The sequence below is a fragment of the Abramis brama genome (assembly GCF_963993115.1).
Source record: "Abramis brama genome assembly, chromosome: 2".
NCBI classification, from domain to species: domain Eukaryota; kingdom Metazoa; phylum Chordata; class Actinopteri; order Cypriniformes; family Leuciscidae; genus Abramis; species Abramis brama.
The window spans coordinates 66,028,498-66,056,025 of record NC_139964.1 but is presented as its reverse complement, the minus strand read 5'-3'; the positions used below and the strand labels follow the sequence as shown (position 1 = coordinate 66,056,025).

General features: G+C 41.0%; 2 protein-coding genes across 5 annotated transcripts in view; both read right to left on the bottom strand.

Moving 5' to 3' along the window:
- The window catches only part of LOC311075142 (cell adhesion molecule CEACAM5-like), an 89,039-nt gene that overhangs the window by 28,989 nt on the left and 32,522 nt on the right, over positions 1-27,528 (bottom strand). The gene's annotated exons all lie outside the window — the stretch shown is intronic.
- Positions 7,843-16,824, bottom strand: LOC311075194 (T-lymphocyte surface antigen Ly-9-like). Of its 3 annotated transcripts, XR_014604436.1 has the most exons (6): positions 16,603-16,778; positions 15,117-15,413; positions 14,762-15,004; positions 9,177-9,455; positions 8,711-8,832; positions 8,288-8,379 (listed from the first exon to the last, which is right to left on the bottom strand). XR_014604436.1 is itself a non-coding variant. In XM_084102412.1 (5 exons), the coding sequence occupies exons 1-5, from the start codon at positions 16,658-16,660 to the stop codon at positions 8,153-8,155; spliced, it is 1,104 nt and encodes a 367-aa protein (XP_083958538.1). In that variant the 5' UTR covers positions 16,661-16,824; the 3' UTR covers positions 7,843-8,152. The 3 variants fall into 3 exon arrangements, 2 of the variants coding, with proteins under 2 accessions (XP_083958538.1, XP_083958539.1); XM_084102412.1 differs by lacking the exon at positions 8,711-8,832 and having other exon boundaries at positions 7,843-8,379; positions 16,603-16,824; XM_084102413.1 differs by lacking the exon at positions 8,288-8,379 and having other exon boundaries at positions 8,618-8,832.

The window sequence follows — 27,528 nt, the reverse complement described above, 5'->3', positions numbered from 1 at the left end:
TAAAAGCCCGCCCACACTGACAATTGATTGGTTGATTTACCGAAACAGGCCAATCAGGATGCTCTCTATCTTAACTTCATGAGGCTCACTAGCACACACATGCAAGGTCTCTCGCTCCCTCTTCCTCTCTGCCGTGCGCGCGCTACACGGTTTTGAACCAGGGTCTCGCATGCGCGCTCATGCTCGCTCGCTCTAGATTCCGGGAGATTTTAACTAATTTGCGGGCATCAGGGAGCCGCTATCAAAATGCGGGAGACTCCCGGAGGGGAGGGGAGGGGAGAACTCCCTCTCATAGATACAGTCGGTTGGTCTGGGAACGCCCCCGGGAACGCCCCGTCACATGATGTGAATTTAGCCCGTGGGGGAAAACATTGCCTTGGCGCTCATTGAAATACACGGGGCAATCATGCCGAAGAGTTGCTGTGTCGTTTTCTGTACCGCCAATAAACAAACAAATTATGAATTGAAGTTCTACATCCTTCCTAATAAACACACAGAACCGGAAAGGAGGACAAAATGGCTTTTGAGCTTTCTTTTTTGAGATTACTGTGTGAGTAGATCCCTGTGTGATATAGTAGTAGGTGTTAAACTCGTATTAGGCAGTGGTGGGCTAGTTTTGTCTACATCCCTTACGAAAAAGAACTATAGTAATCCTATAAGATTTCTATAGTAGTGTATAATGTTCTGTAATACCTCTATAGTACTTCTATAGTATGTCCCAAAATATAGTATTCCTATAGGATTACTATAATATTTTGTCCCAAAATACTACAAGATTCCTATAGTTGTTTTTCATAAGGGATGTCTCATTCACATTAGCGTTATCAGCTGAAGGCTCATGACGCGAGCCGTGAACCTATGGAGTAGACTGCAGTCTGTGAGTTACTAGAGGACTTTAGGGATAACTGTCAGCACAGTCCCTCGGCAACTTCGTACTACTGATCACCGTTTTACAAAAGGATTAATAGTTTGGAGTGAAGAATACGTACAATTGGTAAGTGACAGGGTTTTATGGAGTTATAGTATGCAACATAAGTTGATTGAGTTATAGGCTAATGTTACCGCTACAGCTGCCGCGATGTCTTGGAGATTCAACCAGATAACAAAATATGTCTGGAAACAACACCTCCGGCCATTTGGTTGGGTCATTGGCCCAGGTTTTAATTAAATATGGGCTATCATAACCTATTGCAGTTAATTTTACAATGTACCGTTGCTGGTCGGCAGGCGTCAATGACTCGCAATACCACATTTTTGTCATTCAAATACACACGATGTTCACAGTGTTTTCCCCCACGCTGACTCCACCCTCGCCACGCCCCCAACTATGACTAGATGCCGACTGTATGTATGGTACAACCATAGACTGTAAAAAAATATGGACGTAGTGTCCGTGACGTCACCCGTAGGTTTCTGAAGAGCATTTTTGAAGCCTAAAGTGGGCGGAGCCGGCCGTCGCCATCTTGGCCTCGCGTCACTCCCGGATAACAGAAAATGGGCAAAGAGGCTGAGGAGTCTGGCTATCTGAAATCACGCCCACCTAGCTCGACGTGATCGAGTTAGCTCAGGCTGTTAACGGCGGTAATGCTATAAGGTTATGCTACTGTCTACTGACAGTACCAAGTCTGCGACTGCACAGGCCTCGCGCTAAAGTGACAGTTGATGATGTAAAGCCAATTAAAAGTTCCTATTTTTGCCCTTTGAAATATTATAATAGTTAAAAGACATGGCTACAAGTGAGACTGTGTATCGTGATTCTGTACTATTCTGCTAGTTGAAAATGTATTATGCAGTAACTTAATATTACTCTGAGAGAGTGTGTGTGACAGTGATTTATGTGCATAACGTTACATGTCAGTCACTCTTTTTATAGTCTATGGTCCGTCAGCGTGGCATCGCTCGTCAAGTTCGTAGAGAGCTTATTCAGTCCATTTTAAATTTTGATTTTGGCCGCCTCTCAAATGGGTTAAACCATAGATATATTGCCTATGAAGTTCAAGTAACGTAAATGCACTAGAAAATCCGCGCTCATACAAGGATGTGCATTTATTGCATGGACGGAGAAAGTGCCGACACCAGCAGGATTTCACCTGATGGTACATAAGCATATTATAATCTATCTGTTCCGTGAGAGCAGAACGAACGAGCCTTTATTGACGTTTTTAAATCTGAAAACTCCAAAAAGCAACGAAATTGTCAGACATCCATTAGTGCATGTTCACAGAGGAAAACAACTGAAATACAGCGCTGGTTGTTCTCTCAAACGATACTCGACGACAACGACGGAATCCTAAACCATGGGCGAAGTAATGGGTGTATTAAATTGTATGAAATAATCCCGAAAAAAAGCACAAAACACTGCAGAGATGGCAAGTTCAGCAGCTAACATTTGCTGAGGTGAAGTGACGGCTAGTAACAGCAGACAAACGGCTAGCGTTGACATCAGCGGCAATCCACCTGTCACTCAAGTGGCCACACCCTTAATTATGCAGAACTTTAAATATTAATCAACTAAACGGATGAGTTATAAAAAAATTCACCCCCCTCACAGCTGTTATGAAGGGCAAAATTAGCTGTATAGACCAAAGCCACATAGAGATCCAGGCTGTAAACATGTTTTTTTTCTGCTGTAAAGTTGGTAATTTTAACATGGGTGAGATACAGATTTGACTCACTTCTGCAGCCAGCCTCAAGCAGCCAGTCGATGAATTGCAGTTTAACTCACTTCCGTGTTGGTTTCAAGAGAGAGACGGGGAGGTTGCCGCTTGGGTACAATCCATGCAGAGGCTGCGCGCTGCGGTGTCAGAATGCGGAACGCGTGTGTGACAAATGTAGAAAAAATAAAAAATCCTCGACCGGCCCAAAAGTGAAGCGGCCCACCGGGAATTCTCCCGATTCTCCCGATTACCCACCCCGGGCCTGACTGCAAATGTGTGAAATTAACCCGTTTAATCCCAAACTTTTCCCAGGCATGAAAATATCCAAATGAGGTGTCATTAGTTGCCCCCTGAAATAATCAATAATAATTTTTATTGTGAACAATTGTGACCGGTGGGATAATGTGTATAGTACACAGTATACATACTGACAATTCTTATAGCCTATATCGGCCCAGTTATTTAACCCATTTTAAACTCTTTCATTCACTCTTTAAAAACCTTTATACAACACTTAGAAATAGTGAGATCAAAATAAAAAAAAGAATAAAAATACAACCATCTATATTTTCCCACCGGTCACTATTGTTGCCATCAACATCTTGGCTCATTCTATGACCACACTCAAAAAAATGAATAATTGTGAATTCATATATTAATACTAGACACTTTAAAGATAATGTATACCAAAAATCTTTGTAATGTCTTTATGTTAACATTCTTTACTAACCTTTTGTGTTGGACATCATCTATGGTGCAAACAAGATTTAAACTGCTCTGGTCATGTGACATTTTAGACTTACCATGTGAAACAACACAACATTTAATTGAGACCCTTTATTCTCTTCATATTTGCCAGAAATGCACTAAAACAGCAGTCAATAACATTTTTAGAGCTTCATAAATGAAGACTTTCTTTACGGTCACTATTGTGACCAGTCTGGCACAACACAAGTGTGTCTGCTTCCAGCAAGACTACAAACCACAACCATAATGCATGAAAAATAACCACACTAGATGCATTAACATTTTACAGGGGATTTTATTCAAAGTGATACATTGCATTCTCTGCTTTTCTGCACAAAAGAAAAATGAATAGATGATTTGTTTATTTATACGTTACTCTCTGTTTGGTGCCAGTAAGATATTCTCATCTTGTCCCTCCTGGTTAAAAATGAAAAAGTATTTGCATATTTAACCATAGATTTATATATTGATCTTTGAAATGAATACCTAGCAACCATAAGAATGGCTGAAACAGCAAGTGATGGAGAGATGGCACAAATTGAAAATATAGACTATTATTTATGACAATAAAGGTAAACTAGGTTTGGAGGAAGAAAAGGAGGACAGTCAACTCCTGAGCCAAGCTGGATCTGAGGAGGGAGACATTCTCTCCAGACGGCACATTCATTTCAGTAATTTTCTCCTCTTCTCAGTGACCGTTGAAGCTTTATACTACTTCTTTCCTGTCACCAGCCAATCACAACAGGTAAAAAATCCACAGAGTGAATAAGATGGCAGTCATGAGAACCTGTTAGTGGAAACCATGTCCTCGTGACGGGAAAATGCCATCCATCCATCCATTTATCCATCCATCTTCTTTCGCTTATCTGGGGCCGGATCACGGGGGCAGCAGTCAAAGCAGAGACGCCCAGAGTTCCCTCTCCCTAGACACTTCCTCCAGCTCTTCCGGGGGAATACTGAGACGTTCCCAGGCCAGCCGGGAGACATAGTCCCTCCAGCGAGTCCTAGGTCTTCCTCGGGGTCTCCTTCCGGTGGGACGTGCCCGGAACACCTCCCCGGGAAGGCGTCCAGGAGGCATCAGGAATAGATGCCCGAGCCACTTCAGCTGGCCCCTCTCAATGTGAAGGAGCAGCAGCTCTACTCTGAGCTCCTCCTGAGTGACAGAGCTCCTCACCCTATCTCTAAGGGAGCGCCCAGCCAAATTGCGGAGAAAGCTCATTTTGGCTGCCTGTATCCGGGATCTTATCCTTTCGGTCATGACCCACAACTCATGACCATAGGTGAGAGTAGGAACGTAGATTGACCTTCTCCATGGCCTCACCGAACTCCTCCAAGGCCCGATTTTTTTGCCTCCACAACTACCTGCGCTGCAGTCCGCTTGGCCTGCCGGTACCCGTCAGCTGCCTCAGGAGTCCCACAGGCCAGCCAGGCCCGATAGGACTCCTTCTTCATCTTGACGGCTTCCCTTACTTCCGGTGTCCACCACCGGGTTCGGGGATTGCCGCCTCGACAGGCACCGGAGACCTTACTGCCACAGCTCCGAGTGGCCGCGTCGACAATGGAGGTGGAGAACATGGTCCACTCGGACTCAATATCTCCAGACTCCCTCGGGATCCGGTCGAAGCTCTGTCCGCCGGAGGTGGGAGTTGAAGTTCTCTCTGGCAGGGGACTCAGCCAAACGTTCCCAACAGACCCTCACAGTACGTTTGAGTCTGTCGAGTCTGTCCAGATTCCTCCCCCGCCATCGGATCCAACTCACCACCAGGTGGTGATCAGTTGACAGCTCCGCCCCTCTTTTTACCCGAGTGTCCAAGACATACAGCCGGAGGTCGGATGAAACGATCACAAAGTCGATCATCGATCTCCGGCCTAGGGTATCCTGGTGCCACGTGCACTGATGGACACCCTTATGCTTGAACATGGTGTTCGTTATGGACAAGCTGTGGCTAGCACAGAAGTCCAATAACAGAACACAGATCGGGTTCAGATCAGGGGGGCCGTTCCTCCCAATCATGCCCCTCCAGGTATTACTGTCGCTGCCCACGTGGGCGTTTAAGTCCCCCAGTAAAACGACGGAGTGTCCAGTTGGAGCACTTTCCAGCACCCCTCCCAGAGACCCCAAGAAGGCCGGGTACTCTGCACTGCCATTTGGCCCGTAGGCACAAACGACAGTGAGAGACCTATCCCTGACTCGAAGGCGCAAGAAAGCGACCCTCTCGTTCACCGGGGTGAACTCCAACACTTGGCGGCTGAGCTGGGGGGCTATAAGCAAACCCACACCAATCCGCAGCCTCTCACCATGGGCAACTCCAGAGTGGTAGAGAGTCCAGCCTCTCTCAAGGAGTATGGTTCCAGAGCCTAAGCACCTCTCTACCTCCCGCACAAGCTCAGGCTCCTTCCCCGCCAGCGAGGTGACGTTTCACGTCCCTAGAGCCAGTTTCCGTGTCCAGAGATTGGGTCGTCGGGGCCCCCGCCTTCGACTGCCGCCTGATCCACTAAGCACCGGCCCCTTATGATCCCTCTTGCAGGTGGTGAGCCCACGGAAGGGCGGCCCCACGTCACTCTTTCGGGCTGAGCCCCAACCCCGGACCTGGCTCCAGGGTGGGGCCCCGGCTGTGCCATGCCGGGCGACGTCACGGTCCTTGTTCTTAAATCGATCATAAAGGGTTTATGAACCGCTCTTAGACTGACCTGTCACCTAGGACCTGTTTGCCTTGGGAGACCCTACCAGGGACATATAGCCCCGGACAACATAGCTCCAAGGATCATTCGGGTACTCAAACCCCTCCACCACAATAAGGTGGCAGTTCAAGGAGGGGACAGGAAAATGGACCATTAAAACAGGAGAAATACATACAAACACTTCGATACATGTACATACAGCGCATACATAGATGTAATGTACAAAAACAACAAAAACATTCACTGAGACAAAGAGATTCTCATCTTGTCACTTTAAAAACAATAATCAAGCCTATTTACTCTATTAATATACATAGTGAACAATTAATGAGTGCATGCTATTCTAAAAATGTTTATCTTCAACATTTTAACCTGTAGCCTAATTTAAGTGTGTTCTTGTATTTCATTAATTGTTTTTGCAAAATTGTCTCCATTTTATAATAAACACAATATTCTTACCATATAAAGGTGGTATAAACAGGAAAAGGATGATAAAAATCAAGCAGATCAAAACAATGGAAATCCAAATGACAAACTCCCTGTTTAAACCTAATGCAAAAACAAAACATATATTAAGCTTATCAAATTCAACAAATTCAACCCTGCCCAGTAAACAATTACCGTCTTTCAACGTTGAAATATGCTTGAAAATAAGTCGGTCCACTTTGGACTGGATTATGACGTGATTTCAACTAAGTAGTTTCGGCCGGACTGTTTGACTATATGTTTTCATCTGATCATCTAAGACAGGATAAGTCTGTTATACATGCTAAAATAATGGAGAAAAACAAACTACCAAACCATGTTCATTATTATCTCGAATAAATTTAAAGAGTTTTACATATTCCATCAAGACTTTGAAGATCGACCTGTTTTCAACGTTTCAACTTGCGTCTATTCAACGTCCAATAGACGACTTTTTGCTCGCTGGGTGGGAAACACATTTAAATTATCAGAATTAAAAAACATTTTTTAAATAAACTGTGATATATGCAGTGTAAGAACAGAGATTATAGAGGAAGTTCGAAAACACAAACTGCAAACCAACAGCATTAAAGTGTTAGTCTTTCATAAGCAAGATTTACTGCCATCTTGTTTACGTTCATTGCAAATGTTTGATATCATTGTCTGAGTCCAGCAAGAATATAAAGGGTATTAAAAATCAATTTTAAAATGTCAAAATGAATCGGCAGAACTTCTTTCTGTGAAATGTTTGTCTGGTAAAGTGTGCGTGTGCTGTCATTCTCTTTTTCAATAGATGACACTTGCTTTGATATTTTATTATCCAATTCTAATGCATCAGTCACATTAAAATATGTTTTTTAAGTATGATGTGGGCAAACACGTATTCAGTGTATATACAATTTCTGAACAGAAGGAACATCTCAGCACATAAGCATAACATAATAATCAGACTTAGTGATTAAAGCGCTGTCTTATCTTTAAACAGATCTCTCTCATAGACCAGATCACTGGTCTCCTCACTCTCTCCTCACTCACTCACACTACTTCGATAACCTTTTTCTTAATATAATACTAAATTTTAGTAGCTATTTATTTTTAGCCAATTTTAATTTTTAGCCAACTCTGTTTGGTGCCAGTAAGATATTTTCATCTTGTCCTTCCTTGAAAATAAACTATCTGCATATGTAACAATATATATATTCAGAACATATGTTATTCATAAATGGTTAAAATGTTTGTTTTGGGTTTTGAGCAAATGATAAGCACAGATTAAAGAAACTAACACACATTTGGAATGTTTTAAAAGATTAAATTTAATATCAGTCTTACAGTGAAAAGGAATTATAATCAGGAAAAGGATGATAAAAGTCACTGTGACTGAAGGAATGCAACAACAAATCCATGCTTGAATTTAATAAAGAAACAAAACAAAAATTCAGTCCTGAGACACACATGATCAGAATTAGGTTAGTAAATTACATTTTGCATTACTAAATTATCGCATAATATAAAGAAAAAACATAAGCATATTCATATAGTTACTTTTATATTTAAGTTGTTAAGAGACTCTCTGCTGTCTAGCCTGTAAACAGATCTCTCTCTCAGACCGGATCACTGGTCTCTTTACTTGCACTGTTATCGGGTGTACAGGTGTAGAAGTTTTCTGGATTTCCTTCGTTTTTATCTGTGATGGACTCTCCTTTCAGGTGGAATGCTGAACACTTCCGTTCTTCTCTAGAATCCTTCCCAATGATTTTATCACTGTTCTCGCATCTTAAATACACAACATTAGGGTTAACAGCGCTCTTCTCAGGTTTGGGGACCGGCTCTGTGAATGAAACAGTGAAAAAGTAAGAGCATTCAGTCAAAACAAAATGAAATCAAACACAACTACACTAGCCTTGCACAAAGTGTTGTGACAGTACCATAGTACCGTAGTGATGGTAGCAGATACTGTGGTTATTTAATTGCAAACTATAAGTATAAACTCAAAAACCAATCCAAACGCCGCAGAAAGCTAAGACATGGGGGTTTATACTGAAGACGCATCACACTGAACCATTGCACATGATGGATTGTCTTTATTGCTCCATTTCACAAGCTTAGAAAGAACAAACACTTACTTTAATAGATGCATTTCATAAGCCGTGCAAAGATACCTCAGACAGTGCAGTAATAGAAGATGATGACGATGGTGACGGTCAACAGAAAGTTTCTCCACATGCTCACCCTGCAACCATGATCCAAACACCCCGCCGTGCCACACAGGTGAGCACACACACTAATACAGACACCACACCCCCGGTGACACCCACAGTAACCAATGACGTCATTATGCGCATGCACATACACAACAGTATAGAAAAAGGAGGAAATATCATAGAAGACAAGTCAAACTCAATGTATGGCTCCTACAAGTTCTATAACACTACACTGGTTTTTGGAAATGTACCATGTTCATGGAAGTACCATGTAAATACCATGGTATTAATCAAAGCACCATGCATTATTGTACAATTGCATTGTTTTTTGTTTTTTAGTATGTGAGGATAAGTAAAACCAAGCATAATAATATGATGCATTTATATTATTTATATTATTTAATATAATAATCAACGCACTCACCCATAACAGACAAGATGAATCTTTGTTCCTGCTCTTTACCGTTGATATCAATGGAATAAACTCCACTATGTTCGACTGTTAGATTAGTAATAGTGATTTGTCCCGTCTCTGTATCAAGAGTTGTGATGCCTTTGAATCTTGGATTTGGGATGCGAGCACCGTGATCATCCCATTCAATCACCTTGACAATAGTATCACTACTGCTTCTGTGTTTCCATATGATGCTGGTGACAGGACGAAAAGAAACTTCATCACCCACTGCTTTCTTCACCTCGTTACCTAAAGAATAAAATATGAGAGAGTATGTTAGTCAACATTCAACATGTCTGGGCTAGCTGGGTAATTTCCAGGCAGCATCACTTCCAACAACCTAAAAGTACCATGGAATTTCGACATAGTACAACATTATGTTCATTATAGCAAAAACCTTGGAGTATCATAGGCCTATATGTTACAGGAATACTGTAATCATTAAATATATAGTGTTGGTATTACCATAGCTATATCGATAGCTATTATAGCTACTCTGATTGGCTTGATCGTCTTTCATAGGCATACATGATAGGAAGTGTGTTCGGTGTGAGTCGGTGTGGGACAGAGTATCCAACTTTTTCCTGACGAGCGTACTGTGTTGAAATGTGCAACACTTCCCGTTTGGGGAACTTCCATTCAAAAAGACTGAAACAAATAATGTTTAATTATAAGCTTGCACTACAAATAATCATTATCCGTGAGTTTGAATGAATGAGCTGTAAATCAGGAAAGTAATGCTTGGTATTTTAATGTGACATGGTATCACCAGAATATCTAGCCAGCAAACAAAACATTTTCACAACATTGTATTTCGGTTGCAATTAGGTATTTTTACAATACCATGTTAAAAAAAAAAAAACGTTTTAGAAACCACACCTAAAATTTAAAAATAAAGTATTGTTAGATTATTTTATCTCTATTAATTTTTTTCCTGTGCCTCATTCTCAGTCTTTTTCCTTTTTTTACTCACTGAAAAGAGTTTGCATGCCTGGAAAGAGAGTCATGAACATGAAGCCAATCTGTTCACAAAACATCCTCAACTTTTACTTCTGTACTTGGCTTTTATACATGGTCCTGGGATGGTGTAACAATCAACCAATAAGAATATACATTACATCATATAAAATGCAAGACAAAGAGAAAAACAAGTCTATTTGGAAGAAGTGTATATTCATGACTCATGATCTGGCCAAATCCAGGTCTTCTATCTGGGCCGGTTTCCAAGATGCACACATGGAGAATACTTTAAAACAGATGTGTGTAGAGAAGCAAATACTTCTCTCCCTACCAACCCTTGCAGCTTTAAAGACCAGAGAAAGACCGGAGAAAGACCCTTGCAAGACCGGAGAAAGAGAAAACAGCCAGAAACAGAGACAGAAAAGTCAGGATGAGAGTTTTATCTTATAAATAAAAAACATTTTAGAAACGTTGTCAAAATATCAACCTGGTATGTTTTGTTTAAATGGTCAATAAAATGAGAACAAAACCAGACCAAACTGCAACTTTTGTGAGACATTTTATTTAGATGTTGAAATAACATACTGTAATCGGCACAGTTATTATTCTTGAAAAAACAACAACCCATCTGAGACTTTGATGGTTGAAGCAGACTCTACAGGTCGCTATGTCATAGCTGTTGTTAACTTTACCAACTACTTGTATGTGCACCAAACTATGACGATAGTCTTTTCTTCACAAACATTTTTTCTAGAATAGCAAAACTGGATACATACACATTATTTGATATTAGGAGGAGATATGAATTGTGTAATGTTCCTCTGCTCTCTCCAAGTCAATTCATTGACCCATTTCCTGCCACTTGGTTGGCAGAAACCCGGGAAGGAAGAAGAGCTCCACCGCCATCGTGCAAATCCCGTCAGTTCCGCCATTTGCTGAGGTCATCCACTCACTCACGGGACTCCATCATGAGCAACACACGGGAGGATCAGGAACGCCGTTTTCCCATGCCCTGCCCACTCACATGCCTCTAACGAAGATGACCCTAAGGATGACCCTGAGGCGTTCATTGATCTCTAAGCCTCATTAGGTTCACAAGGTTCATTTAAGCCTATGTGGTTGCCCTGCACGCTTAATAAACAAACTACAGCTGGTCCAAAACGCAGCAGCTCGAGTTCTTACCAGAACCAGGAAGTATGACCATATTAGCCCAGTCCTGTCAACACTGCACTGGCTCCCTATTAAACATCGTATATATTTTTAAATATTGCTGATTACTTACAAAGCACTAAATGGTTTAGCTCTTAACACGTTATAGTCCCTCACGTCTATTGCGATCTCAAAATTCTGGCCAGTTGATAATACCTAGAATATCAAGATCCTTTTCCTATTTAGCACCAAAACTTTGGAACAGTCTTCCTACCATTGTCCGGGAAGCAGACACACTCTGTCAGTTCAAAGCTAGATTAAAAACACATCTCTTTGACCTAGCATTCACATAACACATTATAGACTATAATTCAATGTTAGGCTGCATAGATTAGGTCAGCCGGAACCAGGAACACTTCCCATAAATCCTAGCCTGACGTCGTCATACTCAGATTCTAGTCAGAATGTGAGTCTGATACTGCTCCATTGAGCTTTGATTATGGGGCGTGTTTCAACCGAATCAGGAAGAAAAAATGCCTCTGCACTCAATTGGATAGACCTACAACCAATCAGAGCAACAGAGTAAGTTTTCATTCATGTTTCCGATCGACAAATGCCTTGATCGCGGTTCTCTGTTCCTCTTTTAAAATTAATGCGCTGTCGATATCTTCTATAACAGTCGCGATGGCAGAATCTACACATGATGTTTCATAAACAAAGTTCGCCAGGAGCACGTTCACATAATCAATCCAATCAACTTGTCATCAAACACCATGTCTACCCTATCAGCATGAGAGGAAACATATATTCACTCTGTCAACTCACCTAATATTCCTTGACAGTTTTCAGCATCCCTCCACTCACTCTGGAATACGGGGGGAGTACTTTGGGTTTGGGCCTAATACCGAGCCCGGAGCCTCTCCTCGGACAGCACGTCAAATATGCATTTATTCTATCTGACTTATTTGTAAGTGTGAACTCGTGAAATCTCAATTCTCCAGTGGCAGTCATCTTTGTTGTAAACGAATTCAACCCAAGCGCTCGTTGGTGACGTAGATGATTATGTTGCTCATCTGTCCATCATCGTATAAAGCCCGCCCTGACAATTTGATTGGTCCGAACAATTTTTGTTCGGGCATAATAGCTCCTCAACGGATCGAGTCCAGACCGAACTTCCCGACCTAAAAATTTTGTGGGCGGGGCTAAGTTCGGCTGGCATCCAGGCTACATAAATCCTGATGTACTCATTACATCATAAGAAGAATGGCATCTACGCTATAATATTAGTCTTTCTGTTTATCCTGAGGTTTACCGCAGTCTGCCGGATCCAGGCCGTATCCAGACCTGATGAAGGACCTGCGCCTGAACACACTCACACACACACACTTCAGATCTGATGAAGGACCTGCGCCTGGACACACTCACTCACACACACACACACACACACACACACTCCAGATCTGATGAAGGACCTGCGCCTGGACACACTCACTCACACACACATACACACACACACACACACACACACACACACACACACACACTCCAGATCTGATGAAGGACCTGCGCCTGGACACGACGACAATGCAGTCCTGAAGTGTTCATCTTATAGCTCTATACTATACCCTGAAGTGTCCACTAGTCTCTCCCCTGTGAAGGCCTCCTTCCCTTCCCTTTACCTCTGTACAGATTAAACATTGTCAAAATAATTCCAGTTCACGTGGATATGCGGACGCGATATAAATAATAAATAAAACAATTCTGTATTATACATTTTTAAGACCAGACAAGTAATTTGTTGAGGTCAATTTGTAAAGAAAGACTACACGCCTGTGCACATATATATTCAAACGCGCAAACCTATATAGACTATTCACATGTAATACGCATGTGCACGCCGTCAGCGTTTTCACAGATTCGTGTTTTTGAAGTTTACGGCGAGATAACTTTTTTCTAAATTTTGCAATGTTTGCACCTTGCAACCTATTTCTAGGTTTGCATACTCGAGCCACCAGGCACTGTTATTGTGTGAATGAGTAGCCGGGGCGCATTAAGGGTTTTCTGTTAGAGCGGTGTCGTGTTAGCGGCCCCTAAGTTAATAACTAATGATCTTTGCAACAGAAGTGAATCAATCAAAACTTAACTTTAGCTGGACAATAACTTTATTCTAGAGCTGCTGTAAAGCCTAAACAATCTCTGTTACTTTAATTTCTTATTATCACTGTAAAGCTGCTTTGACACAATCTATATTGTTAAAGCGCTATATAAATTAAGGTGACTTGACTTGACCTAGGTCTCCGGATGCAGCCCATATTCGATGCATCCTCGATATCAAGAACACATCCGGGCACTTTCATGTGTCCTCTGTTCTTGTGTTCTTGAGTATTAGAATTGAACTTCGACGGTTGATGATGACTTTTAAGAGTGTAATGCTATAATTATAATACATACACTCTCAGAAAAAAAAGGTACAAAAGCTGTCACTGGGGCGGTACCCTTTCAAAAGGCCTTGCCTAAAGAGTGCATAATTGTTACGGTTCATGGGTTCACTGTCTCGCCCTCGCTGTCTGTCAGTGTTGTGTGTATTAGTGTTGTGGGTGTGTCTCGCTATCCCGGGTGATCCTCATCGAGCACCCTATTTATTGTCTGTGATTTCGTCCTGTCTTTGTCAGATTGTTGTGAGGCTTCACTGGAACATTGAGCACCCGTCACTCCTGTTTCTGCTTGTTTCCCTCAAGTGGTTCGCCTTCCCGGATCTCTCTCTTCCTGTCTGGATTCTGCCTGGATTTATCTCCCCATTGCGTCCCTGCATTGCCAGTTCCTCATCTACTCTGTTCTATCAACGCTGACCAGCTTCACTGCTTTTCCTGTTTATAATAAATATTGCTGTTTTCTCGCAATTGGATTCTACTCTCGTTCTTTCTATACAGAGTGTGACAATAATAGTACCTCATATTTACATATTGATACCAAAAGTGTACATTTCAGTATAAAGAAGTCTATAAAGAAAATAAAAATTGTTTCAATTTTAAGTGTTTGTAGTGCCGTACTTTTACTTTTAACTTGGATATTTGAGTTATCTCAACAAGTTCAATATAGGGAAGTTATTTCAATGATAAATTTTAAGTTATGATAACTAATTGCAATACTTTTTTTTTCAAAGAATAGATAAGTTTGTCTAAACTTTTGACTTATCTTCAGTAAGTTCACAGTTTAACACCATTTTGCAGAGTCAATGTGAAAAATGTTGTTTTACTGTCATAGATTCACGATTGTATGTCAGCAGCAAAAACAGGAATCTTATGTTTTATATCAATATTTAAGGTCAGGTCTGTTCAAACCCATAAAGTTCTAGATTTTCAGTAGATATGATTCCTTATAGAAAACAGAAGAGCATTTTTAACAATTTTCAAGAATAAAAAGCATGTGAAATAAAAATAACTTACATGACGCTGTAACACTCTCACTTTTGCCTTTGCTGACAGGATTGTGTGCCTCGCATGAGTACGGTTTATTCTCCTGGACTTGAGTAGATGACAAGAACACTTTAGGGTTTTTTTCATTCTGGATCATTTTGTCTTCTTTATACCAGGATAGAGTCAGATCTTCTCTTTTTCCGATGTCACAGATGAGAGTCGCATTCCCATCTTTTGTGCATATGATCTTCACAACAGGTTTAGGGGCCTTTTCTGTTTCAGAAACATAGTGGTTATTTCCTAATACTGTAACAACTATAGAAATATACAGTCTGATTTTGTTATTATTATTGTGTTGGAAGGGTAGAAATATTTGTCATCTTACCATATATCTTAATGTCCACTTCTCCTTTACCAATCTCTGTACCAGCATCATTAAATGCGTAGAATGAATATCTGCCCGTGTCCTTCAGACTAACACTTAAAAATCTCAATGATCCATCTTCGTCCATAGATACACCTTCAGGTTCTCCTCTGATTTTCCCTCCTTTCCAGCGAAGAATGGTGCCGTGTGTGTCATGGACCCATCTAATCTCAGAAGGTTTCTCATTGTTTTTTGTTGTCAGCTTAATGATGCAGGACGTTCCCACTAGTAGATCTTTTCCACATGTCTCTGTTGAGACTATAATAAATAAAATTATATTCATATTTATTAAAACTCAACAGGGTTCAACTGCTCATATTTGGTTCACTATGAGGAAAAAGCATAAAAGGGTGAGTTTCTTTTTAAAAGTAAATTTCGGTTCAGGCACTAACTTTAGACAACACAGTTCAATATTATATTCTTTCATCACACTGTACGGGGTAAGTTGTCACAAATGGGGATTTGCGTAAGACAGCCTAATAAATCAGAACTTAAACAGTAAAATTATTATAAAAACAGCTGAAAGGTAAAAGGTAACTTAAAAATACCAAACCATTGTTATGGCCAACAGAACTTAAATTTGTGTAAAATTACAACACATATGCCCTGACCTGACATTTATATATCTATAAAGAAACTGTTCTGATTTAAAATCTGCCTTTGTTATATAATTGTATACTTCACAATAACTGAAACTTCACAAATTATTAGAATTTAAAACTGTTTTGAACTAGATGTTTGAAACCAACAAATCAGTGCTTGATAAAACAAGACTCAAAATAGTTCCTGAAATACAGACTTTGTGCTGAACTATGAAAGTAAAGGGAGTTTCAGCAGCGATAGAAAAAACATTTTGGGTCTCGAAAGAACCTTTCAGTCATAAGGTCTAAAAATAAATAACCATTTCTTTCTTATTTTCAAGAACATTTTAATAATCTAAAGAACCTTTTTCCACTTCAAAGAACTTTTTGTGAAATTAAAATATTCCATTGATGTTTAAATGTTCTTCACAGAAACAAATTATATTTATTGTAACACTATAATATGACTATATCTAAATGTTCGACTTTCTGTGAGTGTCTTCTATTAAAGACCGTCACGAACAAACATTCATTGCATATAGTATAAGTACATTTGTTCAACTGGTCACTATAAAAGTGCATGTGTTGCTTTAAGGGCATTTTTTCTTGATCTGACACTTAAAAATGGCCTTAACTATATTTTGTCTGACAATTTAAATGTTCTAATATGATTTATAATATTGAGTTGGTATAAAATAAAGCAGTATGCATGAAAACAAATGTTAATATGGATTACTATTCTTAATATGCTTTGATCGCAACTTTTGATCTCAACTATAAAATATATATTTACAAAATATATAAGAAAAACTGTTTCTCCGCTTCAGTCTATTAACATATCTATACAAAATGAAGTCAGAACCTACCAGAGAGTGCAGCGAAGCCACAGAGGAATAAAAACAAGAGATTGTATTGGCAGCTCATTGCTCTTCTGAACACAACAAATGTTGCAGAAACTTTTTCACAATCAACTGGAGGAAACAGAAATAATTTCCTGCTTTGCGTTTAGAGAGTTGGCGGTTATAAAAGTATTTAGGAAATCCAATAGTATCAGCAGAACCGCAGTTTCAGAATGAGAAGTGATGGGCGGGGCTTCATTTTCATCTGTTAAATATAGGCTAAGCTGTTTTCACATGGATTATGATCGGATATTCTACAATATTTAACAACAATACTTTAAAATAAAGTCACTTGTTCATAAATGCATTAGATATCATGATGTAGGCTACAATGAGGATTTTATTTTTTTAAATTACCAGGTTAATGGATAATACTAAGTGTTCATCTGCTAAAAATATTGAATCTGTTCACATCTTTTAAATTTTCAAAATATATGTTTTAAACCTATTATTTGTTTTCATACAGAGTCAGGTTTCACTTGTTCTGGCGTATTAAATGGTTCTTTTTATTTGACATTAAGTCCCATACTCGCTGTTTAAAGGTGCTCTAAGCGATGCCACGTGTTTTTTAGGCCAAAACATTTTTTTGTCACATACAGCAAACATCTCCTCACCATCCGCTAGCTGCCTCTCCCCTGAACACACTGTAAAAAAACGCGGTCTCTGTAGACACCACAGGCTCCACAAACGGCAAGAAAAACAAACTGGGCTCACCCGCACCACGAAACATAACATAACTGTTCCAGCCAATAACTGACAAGAATGATTTGTGGGTGTGGTTTGGGGGGGGTTAGTGCGTGGATGAGGGAGGGTCTAGCTAGCCTCTGTTTTGTTTGACAATACTTTAAACATCAACAAGATGTGACGTCACCCAACATCACTTAGAGCACCTTTAAGTATTTTGTGTATCATCATGAACATGAAAGAAATAATACGATCAAACATACAGTCAAATGGGAAACACTTTACAACTGTCACGCTTGTTCTATGTTGTTCCTCTGTTGTCAATTATCACATGAATGTCTAGTTAAGTTTTCCCGTCTGTCGTTATCAGTTCAGTTAAATCACCTGTGTCCTGTTAATTATCATCTGTCTCACCTGTTTCTGTTCATCAGTGTTAGTATTTAGTTCCCTTCAGTTCAGTTAGTCTTTGTCTGTAGTTGTCGTTGTTTTGTCGTGTTTTGAGTGTATACCCTGCCTGTCAGTACCTTTGGAAGTATACCTGTGATCAAACTGTTACATTGGAACCTTCAGCCTTTTCGTCTTCGTCTGCCTGCACTTACAACTAGTGATGGCAAAATGAGGCTTCCTGAAACACTGAGACCTCGCAGCCCATTGCTTCAGCGAAAGGTTCACTACTCGAAGCTTCATTCAGCATTGCTCACTAGTGACACCTAGCTACTGTGCAAAGAAATAGCAGACAAATTAATTCATTCTGAACCAGTTATTTTTTATAAGAAAAAAAGTATATTTTATAAAAATATTTATTTATTTATTTTGTACTCACTGTTGATGTCGGTAACCTTTCATTTGCAATAATAAAAAGACATGAGCAGACATTTGTCCATTACTGTGTATAATATAAAATATGTATCTTTCTCTGTCTGAATTTACTTGTGCAGAGTCACACACACAGTTAATTTATTATTAATAAATTGTTTGGATAGTGACAGTATGAACAACAACAGTGACACTGTGTTGAGTGCAGTGCTTATGTTGGAGGGAGTGTAATAAAGTAAACTGTAACAGAATAGTCTGGAAGGAAGGATTACAATAGATTTTTATTGAGAAACAGAATTAATTCAAGTGTGTTGGGGTTTAGATGATTCCTCTTCTTGGACAAAATCTCTCCAGCCTTGGAAAAGATCCTTTCACAAGGAACAGAGGATGCAGGGGAACATAAAAATGCCAGTGCCAGCTGGTATAAATGAGGACACTAATGCTTCTGTTGAGCCCAGACAGGGGAGGATCTCCTCTTTCTTGCTGGTCCATTACCAGAAAAAAGGAAGAGGTCACAAAAAGCAAACAAATCCAAAAGGGAAATCCAAATCAAAAAGCAGTCCAGTCCAGATCCAAAAATCCAGAGCAATCCAAATAATCTTATCTAATTAATATAACAAGACTATAATATAGCTAGGCCTACTATAATTAATAATAACAATATACTATAACTATTCTAACCTGATAATATATTAATATACAGCTCTAACACATATATGGCACAATAATGACAATGACAATGATAGTTATCTAACTCTCTGACTCTCTGACACTACTACAACTGCTTCTACTACTGCTGACAACACCCACAAGGTGGCGCGAGTTTCGAACCGCCTTTTATCCGGAAGCGACACTCAGACCGAACCGATGACGTATCCACACAAACCAAGGCCTCGTTTGTCATTAGTCACGTGATTTTCATGTTAACAACACAAGCCTCGAATCGCGGCTTCATCTGGCACGCCCACTTTTTCTCGACACAAGCTCTGACGCCTCGGTACAAATGTCACATCACTATACACAACCTGTGACAGAACTACAGACCGCCCGAAATGGATGATGAGGTTAGAATAATCATCCTTGCTCAGGAGAGCAAAGATTTTTTTTTTTTTCAAGGGAATTTGTAAAAATTGCCCTCACCAGCACCCTGGTTTGACGAGAGCCTGAAAACTCTGTTCCGGATTGGGGCCACTTTTGACCTTCCCATGGATCTCCCTGACACCACGGGAATGAATTGGAAGGATACAGTCCTCCGATGTCTGGAGTACGTTGTGTCCCGGTCCGGAACAAAAACAAAGCCTTCACCGCTGGTTCTGTCCAGTGCCGCAGAGCCAGTGTCTCCGGACAAGATGGCCGCCGCCGAGCCAGTGTCTCCGGACAAGATGGCCGCCGCAGAGCCAGTGTCTCCGGACAAGATGGCCGCCGCCGAGCCAGTGTCTCCGGACAAGATGGCCGCCGCCGAGCCAGTGTCTCCGGACAAGATGGCCTGCGCATCACGTCAGTCCTGCAGAGCCTGCGCATCACGTAATGCCTGCCGAGCCAGAGACTGTTAACATCATGCCCGCTGAGCCTTTTTCGCTGCTTGTTCCGCCCAGCCCTGAGCCTGTCACCACCCCAGAGGCTGAACTCAAGTCAAGTCAAGTCATCTTCATTTATATAGCGCTTTTAACAATGTAGATTGTTTCAAAGCAGCTTTACAGAGATAAGTGTATAATTTAAGGTAACAGAGATTGCTTTGGCTTTATAGCAGTTCTTTAATTAAGTTATTTTCCATCTAAAGCTTGCGTCCGTCGTAACGATCATTTGTTATTAAATTAGGGGCCGACACCATTCTCTCTACACAGACTTTAAACGCGAACCTGTGAGAAACGCTGATGGCGTTTAGAATGCATGCGCATTTAGAATGGGTTCTATAGTTATGTGTGTTTGAATATACGCAGGTTTGGAATTCCCTACAAGCCAAGCCTAAACAAAGTACTTGTCTTTCCTTATAAATTTTGATAAAGAATTTTATTTTGTCGCACTCCCACCCACCCAGCCTCCCTCTCCCACCTCCTCCCATCTGCCTCCTCTCTACCTTTCCTCCTCCACTGCCTGTCAGCCCCTTGGCTCCTCTATCCACCTCTGGGGAGGTGGAGTCGCCGTGGGTCTGCCTGTCACCAGCACCATCAGGATCGGAGGATCCCCGGTCTCCACCTCCCACCTCCGCTACCTGGACTCCATCTCAGCCCGTCGAGCCATCGACACAGCCTTGGCTCCAACCGCCCTCAGCTCCACCATGGACCCTCAGTCCACCAGCTCTGCCGGGCTTTCTCATCCCTCCGGCTCCGCCTTGGTCCCTCATCGACCCGCCCTCGCCCTGGGACTACCCTCCTCCGGCTTCGCCTTGTCACTCCGTCCCTCAGGCTCAGTTGGGCTCCTCACTCTCTCCGGCTCCACCTTGGTCTTCGATCGCTCCGGCGCCGCGCAGCCTTCGGGGTCCCCACCTGTGCTTCGCCGTGTCCCGCCGGGACCTCGGTGTCACCTGCCTCGTCTCCGTCAGTCGGCCCCCTGGAGTCGTCAGCCCTGCCTCCACCATGGCTCCTCCCTCCATCTGCTCTGCCCTGGCCGCCTGCACTGCCTGCTCCACCCTGGCAAGGTCGCGCCTTCGGGAGGAGGGGGGGGGGGGGGAGTTATGTCACACTTGTTCTGTGTTGTTCCTCTGTTGTCATTAATCACATGTCTGTCTAGTTAAGTTTTCCTGCCTGTCGTTATCAGTTCAGTTAAATCACCTGTGTCCTGTTAATTATCATCTGTCTCACCTGTTTCTGTTCATCAGTGTTAGTATTTAGTTCCCTTCAGTTCAGTTAGTCTTTGTCTGTAGTTGTCGTTGTATTGTCATGTTGTATTGTCGTGTATACCCTGCCTGTCTGTACCTTTGGAAGTATACCTGTGATCAAACTGTTACATTGGAGCCTTCAGCTTTTTCGTCTGCCTGCACTTACAACCCGTGACAACAACATGTTACACATTTATTAATATTATTTGAAACAATAACAGTGTATAGTTCTAGCCTATATCCTTGAAGTATAAACTACTGCGTTTGTTTCCATTCATTGACATTAAGCATGATAGGCTATAGGCTGTTTTAAAATTTTGCTCAACATCATGATATCGTATAATGGAAAAGTGATTTTATTTAGAAGTATTGTTGTTAAATATTGTAGACATGGATCCAATCAAAATCCATATGAAAATTAAGTGTATAGCGCAACTTTCACTGTTTAACCCCTGCCCCTCACTTCCAGTTCTGTGGCTGTGGTTGCGGTTCTGTCTCGAGGAAACATAAATAATTTCCTGTTTGCAATCAGATAGTTGGTGGTTTACTGATAGAATTGTAACCCATATAGAATATGCTGTCACTAAAGGGTTAACTAGTCGAGTGTCAAATTACATGATGCCAGTAGAGGGCGCGCTAGCACTGTTTTTTACATTCGTCATTGGGAATTCTCTTTTGTATCAAGCTGCATTAGAAAGCTCTAGTTCACGTGGCGAAAATAGATCGAAAAACAGTAATATTTGGTCAATTCTAATCAGGAGTTGTGTGGATAAGATGATCTTTTACTAGTAACCCGAGGATTGCATTGTGAGAGACGGTTTTCTGTGTTCTTCATCGTGTTTTCTGCCGAAACCTCCGGTGAGTTTATGTTGTCTCAATTTGCTCATTAGCTTACCATATTGCTAGCTAACACGAGGTGATGTTATCAGTAAACAATATTAGGTTTTAAGATCTCATGCTATTATAATAAAACCAATCGGAGTGACATGAGACTCAAGAGTATTGTAAGATGTTTATAGTGCACTTAGCTCATAATGTGTAAATTTTGTGTTTTGTTAAACTGAGCATTCAGCTAAGTACTGGGTTCTAAATGTGTTTAACTGTGGTAAAATGACTAATGGGGAAATAATGCATTCATTTCATGTTGTTTAATAGTTTAATAGCATATAGTTCATTATACGTTATGATTGAAAAATGCATTAATCCTGTAAGGAACATTTATTTAGGAAAATAAATGCTATTGTTTAATGTTGTACTATGTTTTGGATTTGCCAATGCGAACTATGGTCTCTAGTCAAACAGACTTGTATGAAGCATAGTCGTAGAGTGATTTGAACAGTTCTCTTATAATCATAACTAAGGTTTTAAATGTGTAACTGGTTTATTGAGAAAAGTAAATTAGGAACCATATATGGAAAGGAGATATTGATATAATTGTTTTTTTATCTATTCTGTACTGCTATGTACAGATTGGTTTTTATCCTGGATTCAGTTTGGTTCCAAACCATACCAACTTTGATGGCGAGCCTGTCCCAGTGAGTGACATTCTACAGAAGGAACGTTTGGACGCAGTGTGGCCAGCTGTGTCGGATTCTCTTCTGTGGAGTGACTGAACTGATTCGTATCCAAACCTCGGATATTGGATTCCATGGATTCCAGATAAGGAAACTTGAATGTGTTTTGGTTTACTACCCGGGTAGATTGACTTTTTATTTTCCCAAGGACAATTTATTTTGTTTTCCTATTTTTTTTCTAAATGAAAGAGCTCTATTTTATTTTGGGGTATTTTCTAATGTAAGAGATAATAATTCTGTGAATAGTGTGTTGCACAGTGATTGTGTAATAAACCTGCCAGCTGTTCTGTTTCAAAAAAAAGGTTACGTCTCCTTGTGAGTCTTGTCAATTACTGCTCAGAGCCTAGGTAATAGATATATAGCTATCATTCTAATTCCGGTTAGAGGTGCTACATAAAGCTTGGCGAGCCAGCCAGGAGCAGTTTGTGGTTATATCTATATTTATACAGAACAGCTTTGGCACATTTGTTCACAATTCATCGTAATCTCTCAGACTGTAAATTGATGTGTTTTATTTTTTGGGTTGTTTTGCAATTTCACTTACTGCAGCATGGATGTTATTCAGTCTAAGAACATTAAGGTGCCCAATTCAGTCCTAATCAGTGGGCTTTCTGGTACTGATGTAGATGATGAGGTGGTTGACTTTTTGGAGAAATATGGGTCCATTGAAAGAGTAGTTAAGATAGAAAGTTCTGATCCTGATTTCAAGAACACAGCTGTTGTTGAGTTTCAATTTGGCGCAGCTATTCAAACACTCCAGAGTGACTTACCATGTCACAGACCCTCTTCTGATCCTAACATTATTCACCACATCCAGCTTTTGTCTAGCATTTACACTGCTAATGTAGGATCAAGCTTAACCCAGTCCTACCTCTCTGAGTTAAAAGATGTAGCAAAAATGAGTGGTACAGATTTTGAGAAAGTACTGCTAGAGGAGTTGGCTAGAATTCAACACTCTGCAAAGCAAGACCGGCCATTTGAGCATGAAGACCCCTTGGTCAACATATCCCCACTGTATACCCCTGATACAAATACAGTGGTAGACCCAGTAACTGACCAGACCCCAACTGAGCCAACTACTCAGTCCAAAGTGACAATGAATATGGATAGCATTCCGTTTCCACTCAAACAGGCTTATGAGGTATCCAGCACACAAGCTGGAGTTCCTAGCTTTAAAATGGTCAATTCTAGAGAAGTTCCAAGATTATCTCTATGGTAATACCTTCACTGTCGTAACGGATAACAATCCATTAACCTACATACTCACCTCAGCTAAACTAGATGCCGCCAGTCATCGTTGGCTTGCAGCCCTTTCCACATTCAATTTCAACATCAAGTATAGGGCTGGAAAGAGCAATCAGGATGCCGACGGCCTCTCTAGGCGACCCCATGGTATGTTGGTTGATGATGACGCTGAACTGGAAGAGAAAGAAAGGATAAAACAGTTCACATCACATCATTTGGCATCATCAGCTGACCATCTAAAAGTACCTGCAGATGTGGTTACGGCTGTATGTCACAAACACCTTCTAAGAGAACCAGACAACTACTTGCCTTCCTTTACGTTGGTTGAATCTCTGGCTCTCCAAGCCGAGGCTGTACCAGACATCTATGGTGAAGAAGACTTAATAGGACATGAAACTGTACCCACCTTTAGTGAAGTGGAACTCAGAGAACGACAGGAAGCTGACCCCATCATCAAGCATGTCATTAACTGGTTAAAAGCTGGAGACAAAGTACCCAGTGACATCAGTCCTGACTCCCCTGAACTCAAGCTGGTGCTTAAAGAGTGGAAGCGTCTTGAAATGCGAGATGGTCTACTGTACAGGAAACGTCAGTGTGAAGAGAAAACATCCTATCAGCTCATACTTCCAGAGTCACTCAGGGCAACTGTACTCACTTGTCTTCACGACGACATGGGGCATATGGGTATAGAGCGTACAACTGACTTAGTAAGGTCAAGATTCTATTGGCCACGAATGGCTGCCGACATCGAGCACAAGGTCAAAACATGTGGACGATGTGTTAGAAGAAAGACTCTGCCTGAAAAAGCAGCACTTCTTGTCAGTATCCAGACATCTAGGCCAATGCAATTGGTTTGTATGGACTTCTTATCGCTTGAGCCTGACACCCACAACACTAAAGACATCCTGGTCATCACAGACCACTTTACAAAGTACGCAGTAGCCATACCTACTAAAAACCAAAAGGCTACTACTGTTGCAAAGTGCCTGTGGGAGCAATTCCTGGTGCATTATGGGTTTCCTGAACGCCTGCATAGTGATCAGGGCAGGGACTTTGAGTCTCATACTATTAAAGAGCTCTGTGCCATAGCTGGCATCAAGAAAGTGCGGACAAGTCCCTATCACCCGCGAGGAAATCCGGTTGAGCGGTTCAATCGCACCCTTCTTGGCATGTTGGGTACCCTAAAGGATAAGGAGAAGAGTCACTGGCGGGACTTTGTAAAACCACTCACACATGCCTACAACTGTACCAGGAATGAGGTTACAGGGTTTAGCCCCTATGAGCTGATGTTTGGGAGACAACCCAGGTTGCCTATAGATATTGCATTCAGTTTACCTGTCAGAGAGGGGAAACCAGCATCTCACTCACAATATGTGCGGAATCTCAGGTCTAGGCTAGAGGAGAGTTATCAAACAGCCATTGAAAACTCACAGAAAGTTGCTGACAGGAACAAACGCCGTTTTGATAAGAGGGTCCGAGAATCTACCCTTGAAGTGGGGGATAGAGTCCTGGTGAGGAACGTCCGGCTGCGGAACAAGCACAAACTTGCTGACAAGTGGGAGTCTGCTGTGTACTGTGTCCTAAAACAGATGGGAGATTTACCTGTGTACATGGTTCAGTCAGTAAACCAAGATGGTCCAATCCGCACTCTGCACAGGGATCTTCTGTTACCATGTGGGCAGTTGTATGAAGCTGAAGAAGATGAACCAGATGAGCCAAGGGCCACACATCGTCCCAGGACACGACAAAATTCTCCTCAGCAGCAAGAAGAGGAAGATTGTGAGTCTGAAGATGACTACACCGTCTTTCCTGTGAAATCCTCAGTCTTTACCGAGGAGAGGTTCACAAATGTATACGACATCCAAAGAAAGCTGGATACATTGGCCCATTTTCCCGGAAAGAGTGATTTGAGCAAGACATTACCACCCCAGTCTCCAGGGGAGCTCTTGGCAGGTAATGAGATGGCATTGCCGGCAAAAGAAGCAGAGGCATGTCTTGAAGAGGCTGGAGAATTCCAGCCAGAGACTACTGTTGAACAACCTTTTACTGAGGATGTGGAGATCTTGCCTGAGCCAGGCAATGTGATGCCAGCTATCACTCTGGAAGATGATGATGTTCCCTTGTTGGATTTTGGTGATCCAGAAGATGGAAATAATAAAATAGGAGTACAGAAAACTGACATTGAAATCCCTGACGGTTGTGATCAACAAGATGAAGAAGTACTTGGAGAAGTTGTGGACGACACATCCGTACGTCGATCTGAAAGGTCATGGCGAGCACCGGGCCGATTCCACTACCCACAGTTGGGAAAACCCCTCATCTCATTTGCTCAAAACCTTTTAGATAGTTTCAATCATACACTCAGTATATTTAGTGAATATGAAAATAAAGAACTTATAAGTGTTTGAGCCAGAATATTATAGCACATGAAGGGACTCATGCTGATTTAGGAGGGGAGTGTGTAACCCATATAGAATATGCTGTCACTAAAGGGTTAACTAGTCGAGTGTCAAATTACATGATGCCAGTAGAGGGCGCGCTAGAACTGTTTTTTACATTCGTCATTGGGAATTCTCTTTTGTATCAAGCTGCATTAGAAAGCTCTAGTTCACGTGGCGAAAATAGATCGAAAAACAGTAATATTTGGTCAATTCTAATCAGGAGTTGTGTGGATAAGATGATCTTTTACTAGTAACCCGAGGATTGCATTGTGAGAGACGGTTTTCTGTGTTCTTCATCGTGTTTTCTGCCGAAACCTCCGGTGAGTTTATGTTGTCTCAATTTGCTCATTAGCTTACCATATTGCTAGCTAACACGAGGTGATGTTATCAGTAAACAATATTAGGTTTTAAGATCTCATGCTATTATAATAAAACCAATCGGAGTGACATGAGACTCAAGAGTATTGTAAGATGTTTATAGTGCACTTAGCTCATAATGTGTAAATTTTGTGTTTTGTTAAACTGAGCATTCAGCTAAGTACTGGGTTCTAAATGTGTTTAACTGTGGTAAAATGACTAATGGGGAAATAATGCATTCATTTCATGTTGTTTAATAGTTTAATAGCATATAGTTCATTATACGTTATGATTGAAAAATGCATTAATCCTGTAAGGAACATTTATTTAGGAAAATAAATGCTATTGTTTAATGTTGTACTATGTTTTGGATTTGCCAATGCGAACTATGGTCTCTAGTCAAACAGACTTGTATGAAGCATAGTCGTAGAGTGATTTGAACAGTTCTCTTATAATCATAACTAAGGTTTTAAATGTGTAACTGGTTTATTGAGAAAAGTAAATTAGGAACCATATATGGAAAGGAGATATTGATATAATTGTTTTTTTATCTATTCTGTACTGCTATGTACAGATTGGTTTTTATCCTGGATTCAGTTTGGTTCCAAACCATACCAACTTTGATGGCGAGCCTGTCCCAGTGAGTGACATTCTACAGAAGGAACGTTTGGACGCAGTGTGGCCAGCTGTGTCGGATTCTCTTCTGTGGAGTGACTGAACTGATTCGTATCCAAACCTCGGATATTGGATTCCATGGATTCCAGATAAGGAAACTTGAATGTGTTTTGGTTTACTACCCGGGTAGATTGACTTTTTATTTTCCCAAGGACAATTTATTTTGTTTTCCTATTTTTTTTCTAAATGAAAGAGCTCTATTTTATTTTGGGGTATTTTCTAATGTAAGAGATAATAATTCTGTGAATAGTGTGTTGCACAGTGATTGTGTAATAAACCTGCC

Bases quoted from the DNA above. Each gene is read 5' to 3' on its own strand.
- LOC311075194 (XM_084102412.1), bottom strand. From the start codon at position 16,660: ATGAGCTGCCAATACAATCTCTTGTTTTTATTCCTCTGTGGCTTCGCT. The intron at 9,456-14,761 runs GTAAGTTATTTT...TTTATTCTTTAG, and splicing joins TGAGAGTGTTACAGCGTCAT to GTAACGAGGTGAAGAAAGCA. The intron at 8,380-9,176 runs GTGAGTGCGTTG...TTTCATTCACAG, and splicing joins ATTCATCTTGTCTGTTATGG to AGCCGGTCCCCAAACCTGAG.